This window comes from Toxoplasma gondii, chromosome X (assembly GCF_000006565.2).
Source record: "Toxoplasma gondii ME49 chromosome X, whole genome shotgun sequence".
NCBI lineage: Eukaryota > Apicomplexa > Conoidasida > Eucoccidiorida > Sarcocystidae > Toxoplasma > Toxoplasma gondii.
The window spans coordinates 2,821,645-2,841,693 of record NC_031478.1 but is presented as its reverse complement, the minus strand read 5'-3'; the positions used below and the strand labels follow the sequence as shown (position 1 = coordinate 2,841,693).

Here is a 20,049-nt window from a genome sequence, read left to right as displayed (position 1 = left end):
TATGAAAAAGGCAACACACTGCCACTGAATAGACACCTGCCTTCGTCGAGAATGTTCTGCTCCGGAGTTGCGAAGACAGACTTTGGGTGAAGTTTTAGAATATTTTCGCAGCGGATTCAAATCTTCCGACAACGATATTGTTGCCTCCGCTTCCAAGATCTGTATCAGCAATAAAGTGACCCTGCGCTTGTTACAGGCTTCATGTGTTATTAATCGTGACTTTCTCATTGAAAGGTGGCAGAGGAACGGAGCACGGCGTAGAAAATTCAAATGGACACAACGTCTACCACTGACACAGAAAATGAGTCTGTTTCCTGCTACTGACTTCTCGTTGTCTAATTTCCACGCTGTCACAGGTTTTGAAACAACAATGAAACGCGGTTTTCCCGCTCTTTTACCGCCAGTAAACACCAGAGCCGATTTCGCTGGTGTGTCGGGTTTCCTTTCAACACGCTTTTGGTTCTGACCAGTCATGTTTTTTCTGTTTGTGTTTAAATTCTTTCCGGAGTTCCCTAATCGCGGAAACAGGAAGCATCGTCAGAATCAGGTTTTGGAGGAACTATGCGCTCTGCGAGCTTCGAGGATAGCAAATGCGGATAGGGGAGAAACTTAGAAAACTATTTTATGCTGTGTCTAGATATGTAGTAAACTCATGGCTACATGAGGCTTGATGATGCTGTAGACAGTTGTGAGCACTGCATATATTTTACAGGTTCCTGCTACCTTCATGTTTGCCTCAGCGGGCAGATTTCATGAAACGCCTTTGTGAGAATCAGACTTCTGTCCAATGTGTTGTGGGTGCCACATACTGTCACAGTTTCAGAATACATTGATGCTGACCCATTTGATTTTCTGTCGATGAACCAAGAGATATGATTCTGCAAGCTCTTTAATATGGTCACTAATGTGTCGCCGTCGTCCTCAGAAAAGCGAACAGGAGAATGGGGGGCTTGTTTTCCACTGAAGCATTTCAAGCTCTTTTTTTATTGGCAAAAGGAGCCGCAAATACGAGAGTGGAACAGAGACATGGATCGCTGGTCCATACCGTATCCGGGCGAGAATTTACTCAACCTCTCGAGTTCACCTCAGACTCATCTCCAGAAACATCCACAATTGCACGAGCTTGAATAACGGCCTTATATAAAGTGTTCATTTCTTCTGTGCATCCTTTCATCGACAAAAACAGTAAGCAGTGTGCACCCTTGACTAAGATCGTCGCGGGATGCCCGGGGGGCCACGCAGCGCGGCACGCATCCGCCTTGCCATCGAGTCGCCCCAGAAATCCACCAAGCAACGGCTCGGGCGATGTTCCATGCGCTATGTCAGGCGGCGGATGCCTTGTAACACTCAGAAGCAATCTGTATTTTCGAGCTTGCGTCTTCGGCTCCTATCGCGTTGTCTGTCACTTTGACTTCGCCTCAATTTGTCTTCAATCTCTTCACAATGGCGAGGACAGCGAGGGTCGAGCAGAGACGTGGCGGGTTCAAGTCCAAGGCCCGAAAGTTCGTGGCGGTGTGCGTGGGTGGAGTGTTGTTGCTCTCTGGCGGACAAGCTGCTGCAGATTATTTGCGCGAAGGAGCTGCTCAGCGCAGTTTAGAAGGCTTACAACAAGGTGCAACCCAGACTGGACCGGTGTTCAGCGGCCAGACCGCATCATGCACCTTAACAGGTGATACGCGGGCTCAGGCGCAAGCTGCTACGAGTTTGACGTTGTCAAAAGAGAAGCCGACTATTACGCTGCGGTGCTCGGGAGCGAATAACCAGGCAGTTCCCAAAGATATGCAGCAAGTATGTTCCGAGACGAGTGGAGAAGCGACGGTAGCTAATTGCAAGGATGCTAATGGGAAGCGGACCACGCTGCAATCTCTCTTGGGGTCAAGCCCGGAGGCTGTGTGGAAGAAATCTAACACCACAACCGAAGACAAAAATAATGGTGAGGAGTGGACCTTAGAGTTAAAGGAGTCAGACCTCCCATTAACTGACAAGGCATTCTTCGTCGGTTGCGACAAAAGTACCTCCAGCGCACCGCAACCTGAATCGTCTGTCAAGGAGACATCGGCGGAGTGCAAAGTCGATGTTAACGTGAAAGCAAGACCCTCTTCTGTTGCAGACAACAACGTTGTCACTTGCGCCTATGGTAACGAAAGCAACCCTGAGCCCTTGAAGGTAGAGATGACAACAGTGAAAAACACTCTCACAATTCAGTGTGGTTCCCAAGGTTCTCTCAGTCCTACGACCTATGAAACCCAGTACTGTGATCCTCAGGAAGCTCTGGAGAACTGCACGGAGAAGAAGTTTGAGGAAATTCTGCCGGCATTTGTGACCAGCTGGTGGTCAGAAGGGGCCGACAAAACTTCCGTCAAGCTGGAAATTCCGGAGACAGACTTTCCTCAGTCAGAACAGCAGTTCCGTGTCCAATGCATTCCGAAAGATACTGTGGCGGATCCCCCAACAATTCAGGGAAAGAATGAAGACGACACGGAGACAGCTGCTCGTATGTCGGCTTGCAATGTGATTGTTACTGTCATGGCCGGCAGCTCTGCATCATCATCTGGTCAAATGGTAGCTACAGCCGCAGGTGCGGCCGCTTTGACAGGACTGTTTATCGGGTTATTGTAACTAAACCGTGCTGATGCTGTATTGGCTGTTTGCCTCTACAGGCACCGCCTGTGAAAGCTACCTCTATTTTAACATTTTTTCAGCTTTTGTGTGTTCTCGCATTCCTGAAAGTCTTGAGAAATGTCTACAAGATGTCTCTCCTACGAATATTCCATGGCTTCCTACCCAGCGAGAGCATTGCCACGGGCACATTGTCACATCTGAACTTTTGCCAACTTGGAGTCACGTGCCGCAGAACGACGGGTAACCCATTCAGAAACATGTAGTTGCCTCTGTTTCCTACAACGTGGTGTGAGGAAAATGCGGTGCACAAGGGACTGTCCACGGGTACAAGTGCTCCTGGCCAGCCACTATTTGTTTGAACCGTGAAAAAAACTGTGGGATGTTTCTATGAAGCATCCACAGTGTGTTGATGTTGTTCAGGACTAGGTGTCGTGAATCAAACCCTGAATAATGCATTCGAACCAGTTACTGAACACAAGCAGGTCGTCGTTTGCACATTAGTGTTGACCGCGAAACCGAGACAGTGCTTAAAAGGCTGGTTTTTCCCGAAACTGTCATCTACTGCTCGTTTCACGCAGTCACCGCCTCAACAACGCGTCACGCAGAACTGTTTAACTTCAGCAGAACTGTCGTACCACTTCTCAGGGTAACACTGCCGCACGTGTTGCGGCGTCGCGATACTAGGATTCGTTTTGTCACGGCATTCTCTCCCCCACTTTCGTATGGGAGAGGGTGGCGTATTCATTACTCTGTTTACGGTAGAGCGATCTGAATGACTCTCAGCACTCAACTGATACGGCCTCTAGAGTGTCGAAGTCATTCTCACACAAGCGTTCGCAAATCCACTACTTGTTTTTAGTGACTCTCTGAGGCCTGTATGTCTGCCGTGGGATAATGCCACAGCAAAATCCAGCGTGAACCTGTTAGACCAAATGACTTAACATTCCTGTGGAAGAAACGTCTTTAACAAACTCCTCCAGTGCACCACGCTCACACCTCCAGAAACGTCCAGAATCAAAATGCCTTGAAAGACGGCATCGAATGAAGCCTTCACTTTCTTTGTGTACCCTTTCCTCAGCAACAACGGTAAATAGTGTGCGCCGCCGACTCAAAACTTACTCCAGCGGATCGCCCGGTGGGTCCAACATCCGGGCCCGCGGCCGCGCCGCCAGCGACTCGCCTCTAAAATTCACCGACGCAGCGAAAATGTATCGACGTAGTGCATGCCACTGTGCCAGGCGATGCTACCAATTGATACGAAACTTGCCACGTAAATTTGAGTTTTGCTGGCCGCCGCTCGCTTTCTGGCCTGGTGTTTGTAATTCTCCCTCAATTCGTCGTGGATTTCTTCACAATGGTGAGGACAGCGAGGATCGAGCAACGGCGACGGGGATTCAAGTCCAAGGTCCGCAAGTTGTTGGCGGTGTGCATGGGTGGAGTTTTGTTGCTCTCAAGCAGGCAAGCCGTTGCAATACCACATGAAGGTAGTTTGCGTCGTAGTTTGAGTGATTCATCACCAGCAACCAATAAGATTGTACCAACGTTCAACAAGCAGGTCGCTACGTGCACCGTGCCTTCTGATTCTGCAGGGAGAAATGGCGCCACAGCTACCATCACTGCATTGACACTGTCGAAAGAAAATTTGAGTGCTACTTTGAAATGTTCTGGTGCAAACTATGTGGCAGTTCCCGAAAGCATGAAGAAAGTCTGTTCCGCGACGGTGAACGACGCAACCCTTGCAGGTTGCAAGGCTGCTGCTGATAACAAAGAAGAGAAGCAGATCACCCTGCAAGGGCTACTGGGGTCCAGCGGCCCTATTGAGTGGACGAAAGCATCTAAGGAAGGCGAACTGGCAAAAGATGGCGAGGAATGGACCCTGCAGCTTCAAGAGTCAGATCTTCCATTAACTGACAAGGCATTCTTCGTCGGCTGTGACAACAAAGCAGTTGCAGGAAAAGACGTTCAGACCTCCTCAAAGGAGTGCAAAGTGGACTTTAATGTCAAAGCGAGACCTTCTTTCGTTGCCGAGAACAACGTTGTCACCTGCGCATACGGCAAGGAAAGCAACCCGGAACCCTTGAAGGTTGAGATGACAACAGAAATGAACACTCTCACGATTCAATGTGGTTCCCAGGGTGTCCTCAATCCTAAAAGCTATACAGCCACGTTCTGCGATCCTCAGGACACAGACATGCAGAACTGCACAGAGAAGAAGTTTGAGGCTATCCTTCCTTCGTTTGTGGAGACCTGGTGGGCGGCACGCAGCAAAGATCAATCGGCCACTTTGACAATCCCCGAGGCGGAGTTCCCGCAGTCGGAGCAGCAGTTCCGTTTGAGTTGCATCTATAAGGAGGCTCAAAGCACTGGGACCAACACTGCAGAGAAGGTGGGCGAAAATTCAGACTCGGCCAAGGCTGCCCCAACGTCCAATTGCCATGTCATTGTGACGGTCACGGCAAGAAGCTCCACATCGTCATCTGGTCATCTGGTAACTACAGTCGCCGGTGCTGCCGCTTTGACAGGGCTTCTTGCTGGTTCCTACTGAAGACACAGCAATATTTTGTCGGTTGTGGATTAAGAATGGATCAGATTTTGTCTAATTTTCAGCTGTCCAGACGTCCCTCTGAGATGTTCTGCATGGTTTCAATGGGGGCTGGCTTCTGGGGTGTCACAGGGGGGCGTGTGCACGGCAACACGGTGGGCTTGAAGCTGTGTGATGGTGTAATGGAGACAGAAATCATATGATTACATGCATTATTGGCATTTTCCGTACAATCACCGTCCTTTACGGAAGGTTTCTTCCAACAACAAGAACATCATCCTGCCTCCTGGTGTGCGTCTCCCAGGGTGGAATGAAGATTAATTTTTGCTGGTTGAATACGCTATTCACGTGAGCTTTGTGCAACAGCTCCAGTATCTGAGAAACGAGATTCTGGAAAAGGGAGCAGGTCTCAGTTAATGAGCCGATAACATTCTGTGGGAGCGGCTCGACTGTTTCCTCAGTACGCCCTCTCGTATTGGTCACATCCAGCACGTGCTCTCATGGATCACCTGTGCGTACCTAATCGACATTTGGAGTCGCAGTGACTCCACGTTGCTTACTATTTTCCACGACAAAGATACATGATCGCGCGTCGTGATACACAGCCACTCAGTAACGGATCGTCCCACTCCTTGTACGTCACGAGAGAAGGTCACCCTCTTTCCTGTTCTTTGTACCAGATCGCGAAGTCGTTGCACCTCTGGAGTCTGGTGATAGGTAAGACTACGGGCTTTGTATTAGCTTGTTGGGCGGGTCGGATCCCATTGCAATTTTTGTGCGTTTTAGCTGTACTTATGTCTCTTGATTATATCATGTACCTTATCTGTGGGCACCCACCTACAAAAGACAGCTGCCCAAGAAAATGATGCGACAAGTACGAGCCTGTACAGCTTTTTTACATGCAGTGTGGACAGTACGTAGGTAACGACGCCGTTCCATTGGCCCACTATTCTTTCCGGCAACTATAGGCAACACTCGCATTTGTTGCCTTAACAGACCTCAAGGAACTAAACTGAAAGGTAGCATTGTCCGGTGCGACGCTTGTTTATGAGCCTGGAGTCCAGGTCCTTCTTGTTTCTGCTTGCTTCCTTGATCACGCCCGAAAACCTCTCCCAGCTTCATTAGATAGTATTTCAGAAAATCCATTCTCGCTGCACGGTTGTCACCATCGCTAATTCTCAGTGTATCTCTAAAGTGATGCCAGTCAGTTTTGTGGAGAATCTAATGGATTTCCCGGAGGCCTCCTGTTTCTTGTTAAATTGCAGTCGGGGTCCGGAGGAAATCCGTCAGTGTGCTCGACATCTTGCCGGTTCTCAATAACCTTTCACATCCCCTCCGTCTTTTTTGCAACAAACGTTACGAGAAAGATGCGAGGCCGAAAACTGTGCCTTGCTAACGACGGAGAGGCTTCCTTCCTCACCTGGCTCCTGACCCGCAAGCATTGCCGATGCGAGGGAACATAAAAGAAAAAAAGATAAATGACCACCTATCTTCCTTCAACATGTTCTCTCGCTTTGTAACACTTTATAAGAATCGCTCTGTGTGACCTTTCGCGCCTGATTTGTCGGAGTGCCGACCTGGTGCCCGGGGTCACCTCGTTGGGGGTTCTCACTTGCGCCCGTGTCTTCGCAGCAGTGACTCCACCTGGGCAGCGCATTCCTATGATCCTCCAGGGCAAGGTGAGATGTCGAAAACGTTCAATAGATTTGCTGTACAGGCTGTAAATGTTTACACTTCAGTTGCTCAATGAGCTGTAACTTTCACGGACGGCTTTGCATTACTTTTATTCTCCTCTAGTTGGTAGTAGGACTTGTTTCGTGGCCCTACATCATGGCGAGATCCGCGAGCATGCGACAACGGCTTGGCGGGTTGGGGTCCAAGGCCTGCAAGATGATGGCAGTTTGCATGGGTGGAGTTTTGCTGCTTTCTACCGGAAACACTGCAGCTGAGTATTTGCGTGAAGGACTCCAGCAAAGAATATTGGACGAAGTACACACAGCGGACGAGAATCCGCATCTGGCAATAGATGGCAGAACCGCCAAGTGTGAGTTCAAAAACGGTAGCGCGTCTGGCGGAAGCACTGGCTCCTTGACGTTGTCCCAAAATGATCTCACCGCTGCCTTGGAATGTGTCGGGGAGAGTGTGGCATCAATACCGACAGAACTGACGAACAAAGTGTGTCAGCCAAAGCAGGATGCTACAAGAGTATCCGAGTGCACGTTTAACGGTACCGCCTCAGAAGGCACGGCGGTCGCGTTGAAAGACATCCTTGGAGTTACAGCTGACGTTCAGTGGACAGAGGAGCAATCGTCAGCGAAAGGGGCCGGCAAACGAAGATGGACACTGGAACTGAAGGAAGACGACCTTCCCTTGACTCCGAAATCTTTTCTTGTCGGTTGTCTTCGCCAAAAGTCAAATCGCAGTGGTGGCGATGCCAAGGCGTGCAAACTCACAGTGAATGTGGAGGCCAGAGCTTCTTCCGTTGGAGGTGACAATGTTGTCACCTGCGCATACGGCAAGGACAGCAACCAGCAGCCCCTGAAGGTGGAAATGTCACCAGAGAAGAACACTCTGACTATAAAGTGCGGCTCCGAGGGTTCTCTCATTCCTACAAGCTATGCAACCGAGTACTGTGATCCCCACGGAGAAGAGGGCAAATGCACGCCGAAGAATTTCAAAGATATTTTCCCTATGTTTGCGGAGAGCTGGTGGAAGAAGGCGGACGAGAAGGGGACCGCTACTTTGACTATTCCGGAGACAGGTTTTCCGGAATCGGAACATCAATTCCGTATCGGGTGCGCTCTGAAGGAATCGTCTGGGAGTTCTTCAGTTGAGAAAGATAGTGGTCAAACTCAAGGGCCACAGGTTGATGTCAAGACATCTAGCTGCAATGTGGTTGTGACCGTCAAGTTGGGAAGTTCTGCATCGTCATCTGGTCGGGTGGTGGGTACATTGGTAGGAGCAGCCGCTATGGTCGGCCTTCTCGGCGCATCAGTTTAATGAAACTCGCACATCTCGATGATATCTGGAACTATACAATCTTGCGAACCCGGTAGTGCCTTGAGAAAGTGGTACTGCTCTGCATCCTCGATGTTTAGATAATTTTCCCACTCATCCTTTAAAATTGTGTCTTCGCCCTGTACAACGGTCCCTACTTCAGCATCTAGTGTCCCATGTGAACATCTTCGTGCTTGAAGAGGTACCTTCCGCAGTTGAAATTTTTGGTGATACTCTGAATCGATTCCATGTGCATATGGGTTCTCAACCAGGCGCTGGTCGAACTGACACATGCGCAACAACTGGCTTCCATTCTTCGCCGACGGCGGTGTATTATAATGGTGGAGAAAGATGGACAGACTCGCCTATTGGCTAGCCGCGTCTTCTCCTTTGCAGATGACAGATGATAGATCATCTTTCTTCGGGGATATGTGCTGTTTTTCGGTGCAGTGAAGGTCAAGGTTGCGTCTTGGGGCGCTAGTTAATCTAGATGATTGCGTTATGCTCGTGACTGGCAAAAAACAGGTCTCAGTTTGTGCCATCACAACTGGTATCTCAGGCGAGATTTAGAGAGAGATATTTTTTCCGCGTCCCTTTCACAACTACCAGTCTCCCTTTTCGGGTGCCTCAGCCATAGCTGATTGTGACGCGACGACATGCACCGAACACTGCGATCCGCAGGGAGAAGTAGCCAACTGCACACAGAATAAGTTTAAGGAGAATCTTCCGGCTTTTTTTGTCCAGAGTTGGAGGCAGAAGGAGAAAGATAATTGGTCCGCCACGCCGGGTGATGCCGGCTACGAAGTTTACTCAGGTGGAACAGCAGTTCCGGGTGGGGGGTTGCGTAAGACGGCAAGTAGTCGTGGAGCGAACCCTGCAGCGGAGGCAGCCCGAAAGTACAGGCTCACACTTGATATTCCAACGAACAGCACTGTGATCGTTACTGTCAAGTCATGAATCTCAGCATCGTCATCTAGTCAAATGGTAACTACAATTGCGGGTGCAGTTGCTTTGATAAACCTCGTCTGGTCCTGACAATCATTGGAATGATGCTCCATCGCCCCGAGCGTCCACAACTTGCAGGTGCCACCTCGACTTCAGCAGCTCTGACGTATGTTCAGCAGGTTTCCAATTTTTATCTGGCTGCCGACCTACCACTGAAAGGAAAACTTTTTTTTCGCATAATACATGTTCTATAGTTAAGCAACAGTGGCTTCTGTCCAAATCGGTACGTTCGAGCCTTTCGCCTCCATGAAGCCACATATAACTGGGCACAATGTAAACGCTCTTGTATATATATATATATATATATATATAAATATGTATCCGTTTCTGTTCCTTAGAGCGTGCAGTGAAGGAGGCACTATGCACAAGGGGGCAGTATATCGAGACAAGTGATCCTCACCAGCCATGGGGTGTTGTGTGTGGCGGGAAAAACTGTACGGTGCTCCTTCGGGGAACTCATATTATTTAAATGTGACTATGGATTCAACATCATGTTTAGTCCAGCTCTGGGTAGTGCATGTGGCGCTGTGGCTGGACTCTAAAAAGCTTCTGAATGCCCCTTGCTATCGACCAATCGGCCTGGCTGTCTGCCACCCTTCACCTATATAGGGCTGCCTTAAAAGCTCTGTGTGCAGTGTTGTTTATACTGTCATGCTTTGACGGGCCATCTTTTGCGGCACCACGAACGAAGAAGCCACGACCCAGTGCACCGAAACATGTTTCAGTCGTCACATCCTTCCACAATTCCGGTGTGGAGGAGATAGTCCATTAGTTGTGCTGCCGATGTGACAACGCACAAGGTGGTTCTCCACACTCTGGCGGTGACTAGTCGACTCCGTCCTCGCAGGACTGCTCACAAGAACCTTGTAGTTTTCAGTGGGGCTATCAGGTCGCTTCCTTTAAACTGAGCAGAAGTACCTGACAAAAGCGATGTGGAACGAGGCTCTCGGAACGCTTCTCCACACCTGGGAGAGATTCGTTACACTGAGTCTCTCCAGACCCCAAACAACTCCCATACACATCGAGACATGAAAAACCATGAAACCATAGAACATATAAAGCGTGTCTTACTCCATTTGTGTATCACTAGTGGCGACATATATTGTGCACCCTGGACTCCAACCTACGCATGGCCAGTTACCCGGGGGGTCAGTCATCCCCGCAAGTGTCCGCACCACCGATGACTGGCCGCGAAAGTCTGTCGAGCCGGCGAGCCCTGCTGAGGCGTGCACGCCTTTGTGTCGGACGGCTGATGCCTTTTGACGGCGATAATTGTATTTTTAACTCTCGACTCTCTGCTTTGTGGCACATTTTACTGTCCAAAGTTCTAAAGAGCCATCAGTCTGTCTTGAGAGTCCTCGCAATGGCGAAGACAGAGAGGATCGAGCAACGGCGAGAGGGGGTTCAAGTCCAAGGCTCGCAATTTGATGGCGGTGTGCATGAGTGGAGTTTTGTTTCTCTCCAGTGGACAAGCTATTGCAGATTATTTGCGGGAAGAAGCTCTGCAGCGAAATTTGCAAGACGAATGGAAGGGCGCTACCCAGATGGGACCGGAATTCAGCGGCCATACCGCTACATGCACCTTGCCATCTGATTCTGCAAGGAGAAATGGCACCGCAGCTACCATCACTGCATTGACACTGTCGAAAGAAAATTTGAGCGCTACTCTGAAGTGTGCTGGCAAAAGCTACGTGGCCATCTCCGAACAGTTGAAAACAGTCTGTTTACCGACGGTTTCGGAGCCGACGGTGGCCAAGTGCAAGGCTCATAAGCAGGATAGCGTCATCACTCAGGTCGGGCTGCACGCTCTCCTGGGTACAGGACGGCAGATTGCGTGGGCAAAATCTAAGCCAACCTCCGAACAGGCAGCCGAAGGAGAGCAGTGGATCTTGTAGCTCCAGGAATCAGACTTTCCATCAACGGACAGGGCCTTTTTCGTTGGGTGTGACGCGAAGACTGAGGATGATCAGGTGGCGGCTGCGGCAGGCCGCAAAGACAGAGTCGATGTGAAAGCGTGACCTTCCTCCGTTGCAGACGGCAACGTTGTTACCTGCGCCTACGGCCAGGACAGCAACCATGACCCCTTGAAGATGGAGATGACAACGGAAAAGAACACTCTAACCATTAGTTATGGTACCGATGGCTCTCTTCACTCTAAGTCATACACAATTCACTATTGCGACCCTCAGCAAGGGTTGCAGAAATACGAAGAGAAGGACTATGTGGGTATCATTCCTGCGTTTGTTGAGAGGTGGTGGACAAAGGTTGACGAGACAGGCTCTTCCACTTTGACAATGCCGTAGACGGACTTTCCGGAATCTGAACAGCAGTTCCGTTTGGAGTGCGTCCACGACACAAAGAAATCTGAGAGATCAAAACCTGCAGCGGAGGCTGGCAAAGCTGGAGACTCAACCATCACTCATACTACGTCTAAATGCAGTGTGATCGTTACTGTCAAGTCAGGGAGCTTTGCATCGGCATCTGGGCAATTGGTGGCTACTCTGGCCAGTGCAGTCGCTTTGACAGGGCTCCTTGTCGGGTCCCTATAGTCACTGTACTAATATTGTGCTGTATTTAACATTCATAGGTGATGCCTGCCCTCTGAATTTCAGCATCTGTGTAGTGTCTTAGGTGTGCCTCACTATTGCGGCCTTCATATGTATGACTGAAGTGACTTTCTTCCGCAATCGAATAACCCCTGTTAGTTTGCCTGTTGACAGCACAGTCGGGTGGAGATCGGTACAATTGAATCCTTCGCTGATCTGGAGTCACGTGCCGCAGAAATATGAGAGCCTATTAACAAGCGTGCATCTGTTTTGTGTTTTACGGCAGGGTGCGAGGGAGAAATAACATGCAAATGGAAGCAAATGGCAGCATAACCTCTTTGCCAGACCCGGCGTTCTGAGTGTGGTGGACAAGACTGTGCAACGTTCCTTCCGGGTATTCACAGCGTTTTGACGCGGACAAAGATTTTGTGCCATACTTAAAACTCTGAACAGTGCATTTGTCTCAGTGAACATGCAGGCCAAGGTCCTGCATGTTTTTTCCCGTCCACCGCTCAGCACGACAGCTAATAAAAACTCCTCTTGTTCGTGTATCTACCGCACCCGATCACTGATGGTGGCTGCCTTAGATGCTCTGTGTGCAGGGCTGTCTATATTTCTGTGAGTTATCGAGCCATTCTTTGTGGCACTACAAACGCAGGGGCTACAGCTTAATGAACGGAAATATGTTTCAGTCGTGACAGCCCTTCACAGTTTTAGGGCGGACGAGCTAGCCGACGATAGAACGGACCAGCCGGAGAAGTAGTCGAAGTCGTCCTCAGAGAAGCTCTCACCTGGTTTTCTGTGGCACTATCAGCTCTACTTTTGAATCATGAGTAGGAGGAATCGAAAAAAGCACAGCGGAAGGAAATGTACAGAACGGCTGTTCACGTGTAGGAGGGAATCGGTTGCACTCAATCTCTCCTACTCGCTCCGCATCCTTTCCTAGGCACCCAGAAATAATAAAAAGCCACAGTAAAAGAAAATACATGGAGCAGTTTTATTCGTGCCACTCTCCCACGGCGAGTATCAACAGGCAGTCTGCATTCTCGACTCAGAACGCGCTGTGGCGGGTTACCCTCCGGGGTGTTTACCTGCGCACCCGCCCACTCCGCCGGCGACTTACCCCAGAAAACCGTCAAGGCATCGAATGTGCTGAGGGAGCGCAGGAGATAAGGCGATAGTTAGCTTCAACAAGAAATATTATCGGCCAAGTTTACAGGTTGTCGATTCCTTTGTCACGTTGTCTGGGTCTTTTTGGAAGCCTCCGAAGTTGCCTTGAAAGCATTCACGATGACGAAAGCAGCGAGAATGGAGCAACGACGCAGAGGGTTCAAGTCGGGGGCCCGCAAGTTGTTGGCGATGTGCTCCAGTGGTGTTTTGTTGCTCTCAATCGGACAAGCTGCTGCGGAGTATTTGCGTGAAGGAGCTCTGCAGCGTAATTTGCAATACTTATCAGGCGGATCGACTCAGAGTACACCAGTATTCAAAGACCAAATCGCCACATGCAAGTTGACAGACGCTAGTAGCAAAGTCGAAGGGGAAACGACTCCCAGGTTGACTCTGTCGAAAGAAAATTTGACAGCTACGCTGCAGTGCTCTGGCAAAAACAATGAGAAAGTTCCCAGCAGCATTGAGAAAGTCTGCTCTGCTACGGTTGCAGCAGCGACGGTAGCTACCTGCAAGTCTCCTGATACCGCAGAGCAGCAACAGGTTACGCTGCGGTCTCTCCTGGGCTCAAGCCAGCACATAGTGTGGCACAAATCCGAGGTGACTCCGGAAGAGCTGAAGGAAGGCGAGGAGTGGACCTTGCAGCTACAGGAGTCAGACCTTCCATTAACTGACAAGGCCTTCTTCGTCGGCTGTGACGTCAAGGCAAATCCAACTGAAGTTAAGTCCCCATCACCAGAGTGCAAAGTAGACGTTAATGTCAAAGCTAGACCTTCTTTCGTTGTCGACAACAACGTTGTCACCTGCGCATACGGCGGGGAAAGCAACCCTAAGACCTTGGAGGTTCAGATGACAACAGAGAAGAACACATTCACTATTCAGTGTGGTTCTGAGGGTTCCATCAATCCTCCAACCTATGTAACCGAGTACTGCGATCCCAGTGGAGAAGTGTCCAAGTGCACGCAGAAGAAGTTTGAAGGGATTCTTCCGGCATTTGCTGAGAGCTGGTGGAAGAGCGCGGAAGAGAATCGCTCCGCGACTCTGACAATCCCGGTGACGGACTTTCCCGAGTCACAACAGCAGTTCCGTGTGGGTTGCGTGTACAAAAGGGAGGGAACTTTTGGATCTAATTCTCCAGGGAAGACAGGCGACAATGTAAACGCACCCACAAATGCTACTACATCCAACTGCAATGTTGTTGTGACTCTCACGCCTGGAAGCTCTGCATCGTCATATGATCAAATGGTAACTACAATCGCTGGTGCGGCCGCTTTGATGGGCCTGTTGATAGGGTTCGTTTAAGCAATATCTTGATCCTGTGTGAACAACCGAATCCAGCCGGACTTTGATGTCACAGTGCTCCCAGGGACTTTGCAATCACGGTCACATCCCATGTGTTGACAGCTACCAGACAAAGTTCTTGGGTATTCTTTCTCCTGTCGACCCAGTATGTGGAAGTGTGGCATACGCCTGCGTATCAGTATGATGCAGTTCTAAATCTCCAGTGTTATGGACTGCCAAACAACTAAAACAATGTAAATGTTTCGTATAGCCTTTATGCAGCTTGGGGTACGTTTGATTGACTCTCCCGGCCGGCATTCTTACGCGGAGAGTGTCTGCAATGAACAACGGTACTCGGCAAAGACAGGCAACGCATTGCAGAAGCCGGTTTTACGAGCCTGGAGATGAGCATGTAGCAAGTCCGCAAAAGGATCTAGTCTACTATGCACTGTAGGGAGATCCATTGAGGAGGGTATGTTGTATTGTTGTTCAGCGTAGAGACATGAACATCATGACGTTTGAATTCTAGAACACGCGTATGCATCTAATAAATAAGTGGGCATCTGAGGAAGAACGAATATAGGCAGTACAGCCTCCCCAGATTCTATAATAATGGCGGACTCGAGAGGCTTCCGAGAAAGAAACGGATCAAGCTGAGATTGTGTGAAGATGAACGGAAACTCCCCTTGACATGCCGCGCAGCCTGATGTTGGGGACGCACGCAAGCACACGGCAAAGAGAAAAAAACGGTGGCGTCGAGATTTCTCGCAATTGATGAATTTTACCTCTTGTGTCTCGCCGAATACCTCTGGGGAGAAAAGGCAGTGTCATTTGCCGTTCCACCTGCCTTCTGCAGAGGATAAATCTCTTTACCGTCTCGAGCCCCAGAAGTACACCATCGCACCGTGACTTCCATCACGGCTAGAATGTACTTACATCCCACATTAAGCATTCAACAGATGTGTGGGAGTGTCCCGAGGTCACTCTTGTACAGAGGAGCCTGAAAATTCCACGCGACGTTAAGATTTCCAAAAGTGAGGCAATTCTGTGAATATATTAGGCTACCGAGAGTGAACAAACGAGACCGAGCGGTAGCTGCTGTAGCGGGCCTCTGGCGCGCCCCCCTCACACACAAGCGGAGGGTGCCTCGATGCTTTCCCGTCCTCAGGGATCTCTAACTTCTGTGCCTCGGGAATTCGTGCTCAAAAACGTTGCAGACACATTTGTGTTGATGTCTTTGTTTCCAGGGAGGTGCATGGAAAACGACAACTTCATTAGTGCTATCATCCCTCTTTGTCACATTTCGAACTCTCGCGTCTCTCGTCGTCCGCGCCTCTGGATCGATCAAGACAGAGTGTCTCCCTGGACCGACTCTTACCCCCAGACTTCAGAGAGATATGAGGGTAGTCGTTTCCCCTTTTCAAGCAACAAGGTTCGCTGCGCTCCATCCTTTCATTGTCAGTTTCCATCTCTTTTCTACGGCTCCGCGTCTCCCGATGTTGCTGCCAGCAGTAGCCTTTTTTCCAAGGCGAACGAGTTTTCTGCAGAAACAACGTTTGGCCAGCACCGAAGAGGGAGCTAAAAAAGCTGAGGTTCATACATAGCGCTTCGCCCCTTCTGTAATTACGTGTGAACGAAGAGTAAATGTTTGCCTCGGGCTCGATCGGTGCTGACGTATCTGCACGCATCCGTATTTGTCCAGCAAGAAACTCATCTGAGACACTGTCCCAGGTCACATCAAAAGCGCCGCCCCAGGAGGTCCGCGCCAGCTGACTTTTTCTTTGCTGCCGCAACCATTTCCTGTAATCCTTCTCAAGACATTCCATTTGCCTGTAGATGCTTGCAGGAGACGCTGACGTATCTCCTGTACTCAAGAAAATCACCCGTATATCGATCGACGCTAGAGGCGGACATCTGAAGATGCGCATGCACGGATGTGTCGCTGGCTGTCCAAACTCTACTGTCCAGATGTAGAAGCAGTTGAATTCCAAGGGACCGGAATCCTGGATTTCCTCGATTCCAGGCAAGAGGTTTCTCGTTTTTTTGTCGGCAAACGGGGAGAGTGAATCCGACGAAGTGACGATGTGCGCGTTTGGTGTTCCATTCCCGGGAGGAGACGAACACCCAAACAGGAGTAGAACTTCTTTTTGAAAAGAAACTCATTTCCATAACGTATTTCGAGCTACGCTGGCGACACTGTACTATGTCAATGTGACGCAGCTTTCATCTTGATCTACATGGGGGTTTTCATTGCTGTCTAGAACGATATTTTGTCTCCTCTTGCGGGAATACGGCGTTGTGTTCCCCTGTCTTGACGGATCACTCCTCTCTCCATCTGGTCTCCTCCTTTTCACCTCATCTGTGCTCTCTTTCAAGCGTTCGTTGCTCCGACTCTTTTTCTCATTCCGACGAGAGTCTCTTCCACGGGCTCTGCTCCTCTCCTGTCTGTTTCCTCCGTGTTGCTTGTTCTGTACTCTGTCCACCGTCGCCGCCTGTCCACTTTCCCGCGGGCTGTTCACCTTTTTTTTCCCCCGTCCTCTCTTCCTCCGCTCTTGCTTCGATTCCTTTTCTTTTTCCCTCACGCCCTGTCCTTTCTTCGTCTCCCTTCCCTCCTTCTCTTGCTTTTTTCACTGTCTCTCTTGCCTCTGCTAGTCGCCTCTTCTTGACCCTTGTTCTGTGTCTCGCCGTCTCTGCAATGTCAGACCCAGGGGCCGGTCGGGGTCCTCGGACCGAGGGCTTTGGGAAGTCGTACCAAGGTGTACCTTTTCTGTATCACTTGTCGTTTCTGCATGACTTGCTCAATTACGCCACGGCTCTTTTGTGGCTGTTGGCGTATGTAGCCCTGATGCTCAAAGTCCAGCGCGAGCGGAACGCGTACGGTTTATCGTTTCAGTCGCTCTTTGCCTTGGTCTGGGTCGAAGTGAGCAATGTTCTTCTTATTCTTTGTTTGCTCGTGTACCACAACAAGCCGATCCACGCCGAGTTCTTCATCGTCGACTGCTCCTCGGCCCTCATCTCACTCGCTGCCTTCGTGTACATCAACCGATACTTCAGCTCGACCTACGAGAGTCAGCGCGACAACTTTGGCAAGCGCTTCTGCCGCATGCTCTGCGGGAAGTTCTGCGTGGAAAAGTTCTCTTGGCTCTTTCTCTACTTCGTCGCCTTCGTCATCTCCTGTCCTATGTTCCTTCTGCGCCGCTCCAAGTACGCGGCGCCCCTCTCGGTCATCGCCAGCAACGGCAGCCTCCGCCTCATCGCCTTGACCTTCCTCTCCTTCTGGGAGTGCTTCAACGACAGCGTCCTTGCCCTCGCTCTCGTGCCGCAACTCTTCATGTTCTACAACAAACGCCCCAGAAAAGTCACCAACCTCCTCGGCACCTTCGTCGCCCTCCTCTTCTTCGCTCGCATTTGCGCCTTCCTATACTGGTACCGCAGCACACCCATGAAGCCATCACATGCATGGGCCGCCATGCATCTACTAAATATATATATATATATATATATCTGAAGAGGAGTTTGCATCTGCAGACGTGGGTGGAAGTAGATGTCGACGGGAAGTTGACTACCTGTGTGCGAACGCAGTGCATAGGCGTTGTTGTGTATATAAGTAGCCCTGTACAAATCTACATCAATCGCTATCTGCATATATATGTATATATATATATAGAGAGAGAGAGAGAGAGATCGATATCGAAAGAAATCTGTCTCACTTAATGGTGCTTCATCGATGTGTATCGCTACTTCTATACACACATGTTTGTCTTGATATATGGGACAGGCCTCGCCGTGTGTCACTTTGTTGGTCGGAGTTTTCTTTGCGTTTTTTGCAGGCTTACATTCACGTGGTTCCATACATCTGAGCCGACGGGTCGCGGCATCCATTTGTTGACAGAGGCGCTGAACATTCTGATTCTCCTAGATTTCCTCTACCACTACATCCGTGCGAAGCTCGCTGGAGAGCGAGACATTTCTCTCCCCATTTAAGGCATGCAGAGACGTGTCATGTGGAGCTACGAGAAATTACTGTTCTATTTCTCCACACTCTCCCGTGTCTCGACGCTAGAGAGGGGCAGGTGGGATGAAGCGGACGACAGCGTTCTTGCAAGGCCAGAGACCAAGAGGGGTCGGTAGCATTTCTCGCGGTGAGTTGGAGTTTCAAGAACGAAGTTGCACAGTCTCGCCTCACTGCTTCAGGGTCCGCGCTGATCGTCGTTGAGACATATTTATCACCGAAGACGCGCTTGGGCAAGGCAAAACGAGGGCGGATATGTGCTCATCATTTCCCTGAAAACAACATGGCTGGAAATGTCTCTTGCCTCGCGTTTCCGAACGAATCAACATGCCTCCAAACGCCGGTGATGTCCTCGCCTGTATCGTCTGTTTGCGCATACAGCGGGCAGGACACGGTACTCAGATTATATTTCCAATGCCATGCATCCGTCTGTTTTTGCCTTCCTGCCGAGCATACGCCTCCCAGAGGTGATGTGCGTCGAGTGAGTGGGAAGTGATCCGAGGAAACAACTTGCCAAGAAACCATCACGATAGGAACAGAATTAGCATTCGTTTTTTGAACGTTCGCTGCCTCGAGAAGAGACCAACTGGTAGCAACACATCAGCTTCCTCATCTTCACACAGACAGGACCCGGTCTAGAGAGATGGATGTGAAGGACTTCCACATTCAGATACGTCGATGCATGCAGGAATGTAAATGTGTTTTTATAAATTATTCTGTCATTGAGCTCACTTCATGCATGTATGTATAGAGAGAGAGTGAAAAAGGAAGTACAGTGAGCTACACAGTCTACTGTAAAGACTCAACTTTGTGCGTGTACAGCGTTGGAGATGGTTAGGTGAACGAAGTGCTGCTGAGCCATTGGGGTGCATAGAGTTCATAGACCTTAAGCTCCTCTCTTTTCCGTCTCGCTTTTAGATGACTTCTTCGTATCTTCTTCGAGTGCAGGAAGCCCCAGGATCCTCTCAAGGTTTTGATTTGAGAGCCTCTTGAAGGCTATAAATGGATTACTATTCTTGGAACGCTTTGATTATTAGGCGACCTGTTGAATTCTGAAAAAAGGTGGATCCCCAGAGAAAGGCACTGGAATACAGCCACACAAATGCACTCATCCAAATTCACATGTGCATACCTTGAAGATGCGTAGACATATGCATACTTAGGCGCTTATGTGCGTGTCTACTTATCCAGTAGATATCTATGTGTAGATAAAGGCAAATGGACGCTATATGCGTGTGTAAAGTCGTTGGGCAACCAACGACCTTCCCTCACAAGTCATGTGATCTGTATAGTATAACGGGACGTTACTTTTAGGAACATGCAAGCTTGTGCCCTATGCGAAAATGAAGAAATTTCGCGCAACTGTAATCCTCCTCTTTTGTGTCCATTGAAAAGTGCAGAAAAGTAAGAAAGCACTTTTTCCTGTGTAAAAGACGCTAAATTTCAGATGCAGTGGAAAGTGGCATACGCACGTGCACAGCTGTTTGCTGCTATTAAAGCGGGTGACTGTATCGTCAAAAAGGGTCTTCTCGACTCGAAATGAGTCTTTCCATAGCGCCGTTAAGGCACAGGCATAGGAGCGAACTGAACCAACGAACGGTTTCAAGGAAGGTGTGCAACGTCTCCACGCCAAAAATATACTCGCCTGACTCCCTTTCTCGCTGATTGTTTCCCTGCTGTTCAACTTCTGCTAAACGGACGCTTTATGCCTCAAGGGAAGAAAACGTACGCTGACCAGGTCAGAAATGTCTGACACATGGTCTGTATCACTTTCTGGGGCGTCATTAGTGTTCCACAAGGGTACATGTTGGTGAAACAAAAAACGGATCTATCCAAGCGTTGGCGCGTCCCAAGAAACACGACAGACACGGCACGTG

At 49.6% G+C, this 20,049-nt stretch overlaps 6 protein-coding genes across 6 annotated transcripts; all 6 read left to right on the top strand.

The window, feature by feature from the left end:
- The first annotated feature begins 1,008 nt into the window (after window positions 1-1,008).
- SRS40F (SAG-related sequence SRS40F) lies at window positions 1,009-3,104 on the top strand. The gene has a single exon (XM_002366108.2). The coding sequence runs from the start codon at window positions 1,444-1,446 to the stop codon at window positions 2,617-2,619; it is 1,176 nt and encodes a 391-aa protein (XP_002366149.1). The 5' UTR covers window positions 1,009-1,443; the 3' UTR covers window positions 2,620-3,104.
- Window positions 3,105-3,871: 767 nt separating this feature from the next.
- On the top strand, window positions 3,872-5,498 carry SRS40E (SAG-related sequence SRS40E). The gene has a single exon (XM_002366109.2). It carries the CDS (start codon window positions 3,977-3,979, stop codon window positions 5,165-5,167), a length of 1,191 nt encoding a protein of 396 aa, XP_002366150.1. The 5' UTR covers window positions 3,872-3,976; the 3' UTR covers window positions 5,168-5,498.
- A 1,213-nt stretch (window positions 5,499-6,711) lies between these two features.
- SRS40D (SAG-related sequence SRS40D) lies at window positions 6,712-8,164 on the top strand (the record flags this gene model as incomplete). The annotated part of the gene is made up of 1 exon (XM_002366110.2): window positions 6,712-8,164. The coding sequence occupies exon 1, from the start codon at window positions 6,995-6,997 to the stop codon at window positions 8,162-8,164; it is 1,170 nt and encodes a 389-aa protein (XP_002366151.1). The 5' UTR covers window positions 6,712-6,994.
- Window positions 8,165-10,593: 2,429 nt separating this feature from the next.
- On the top strand, window positions 10,594-12,168 carry SRS40B (SAG-related sequence SRS40B; the record flags this gene model as incomplete). Its single annotated transcript, XM_002366111.2, has 2 exons — window positions 10,594-10,981; window positions 11,201-12,168. 2 exons carry the CDS (start codon window positions 10,594-10,596, stop codon window positions 11,467-11,469), a joined length of 657 nt encoding a protein of 218 aa, XP_002366152.1. The 3' UTR covers window positions 11,470-12,168.
- On the top strand, window positions 11,902-14,181 carry SRS40A (SAG-related sequence SRS40A; the record flags this gene model as incomplete). The annotated part of the gene is made up of 1 exon (XM_002366112.2): window positions 11,902-14,181. The coding sequence occupies exon 1, from the start codon at window positions 13,003-13,005 to the stop codon at window positions 14,179-14,181; it is 1,179 nt and encodes a 392-aa protein (XP_002366153.1). The 5' UTR covers window positions 11,902-13,002.
- Window positions 14,182-15,858: 1,677 nt separating this feature from the next.
- Window positions 15,859-18,712, top strand: TGME49_224800 (hypothetical protein). Its single transcript, XM_002366113.2, has 2 exons — window positions 15,859-17,586; window positions 17,991-18,712. The coding sequence occupies exons 1-2, from the start codon at window positions 16,856-16,858 to the stop codon at window positions 18,142-18,144; spliced, it is 885 nt and encodes a 294-aa protein (XP_002366154.1). The 5' UTR covers window positions 15,859-16,855; the 3' UTR covers window positions 18,145-18,712.
- The last annotated feature ends 1,337 nt before the right edge of the window (window positions 18,713-20,049 follow it).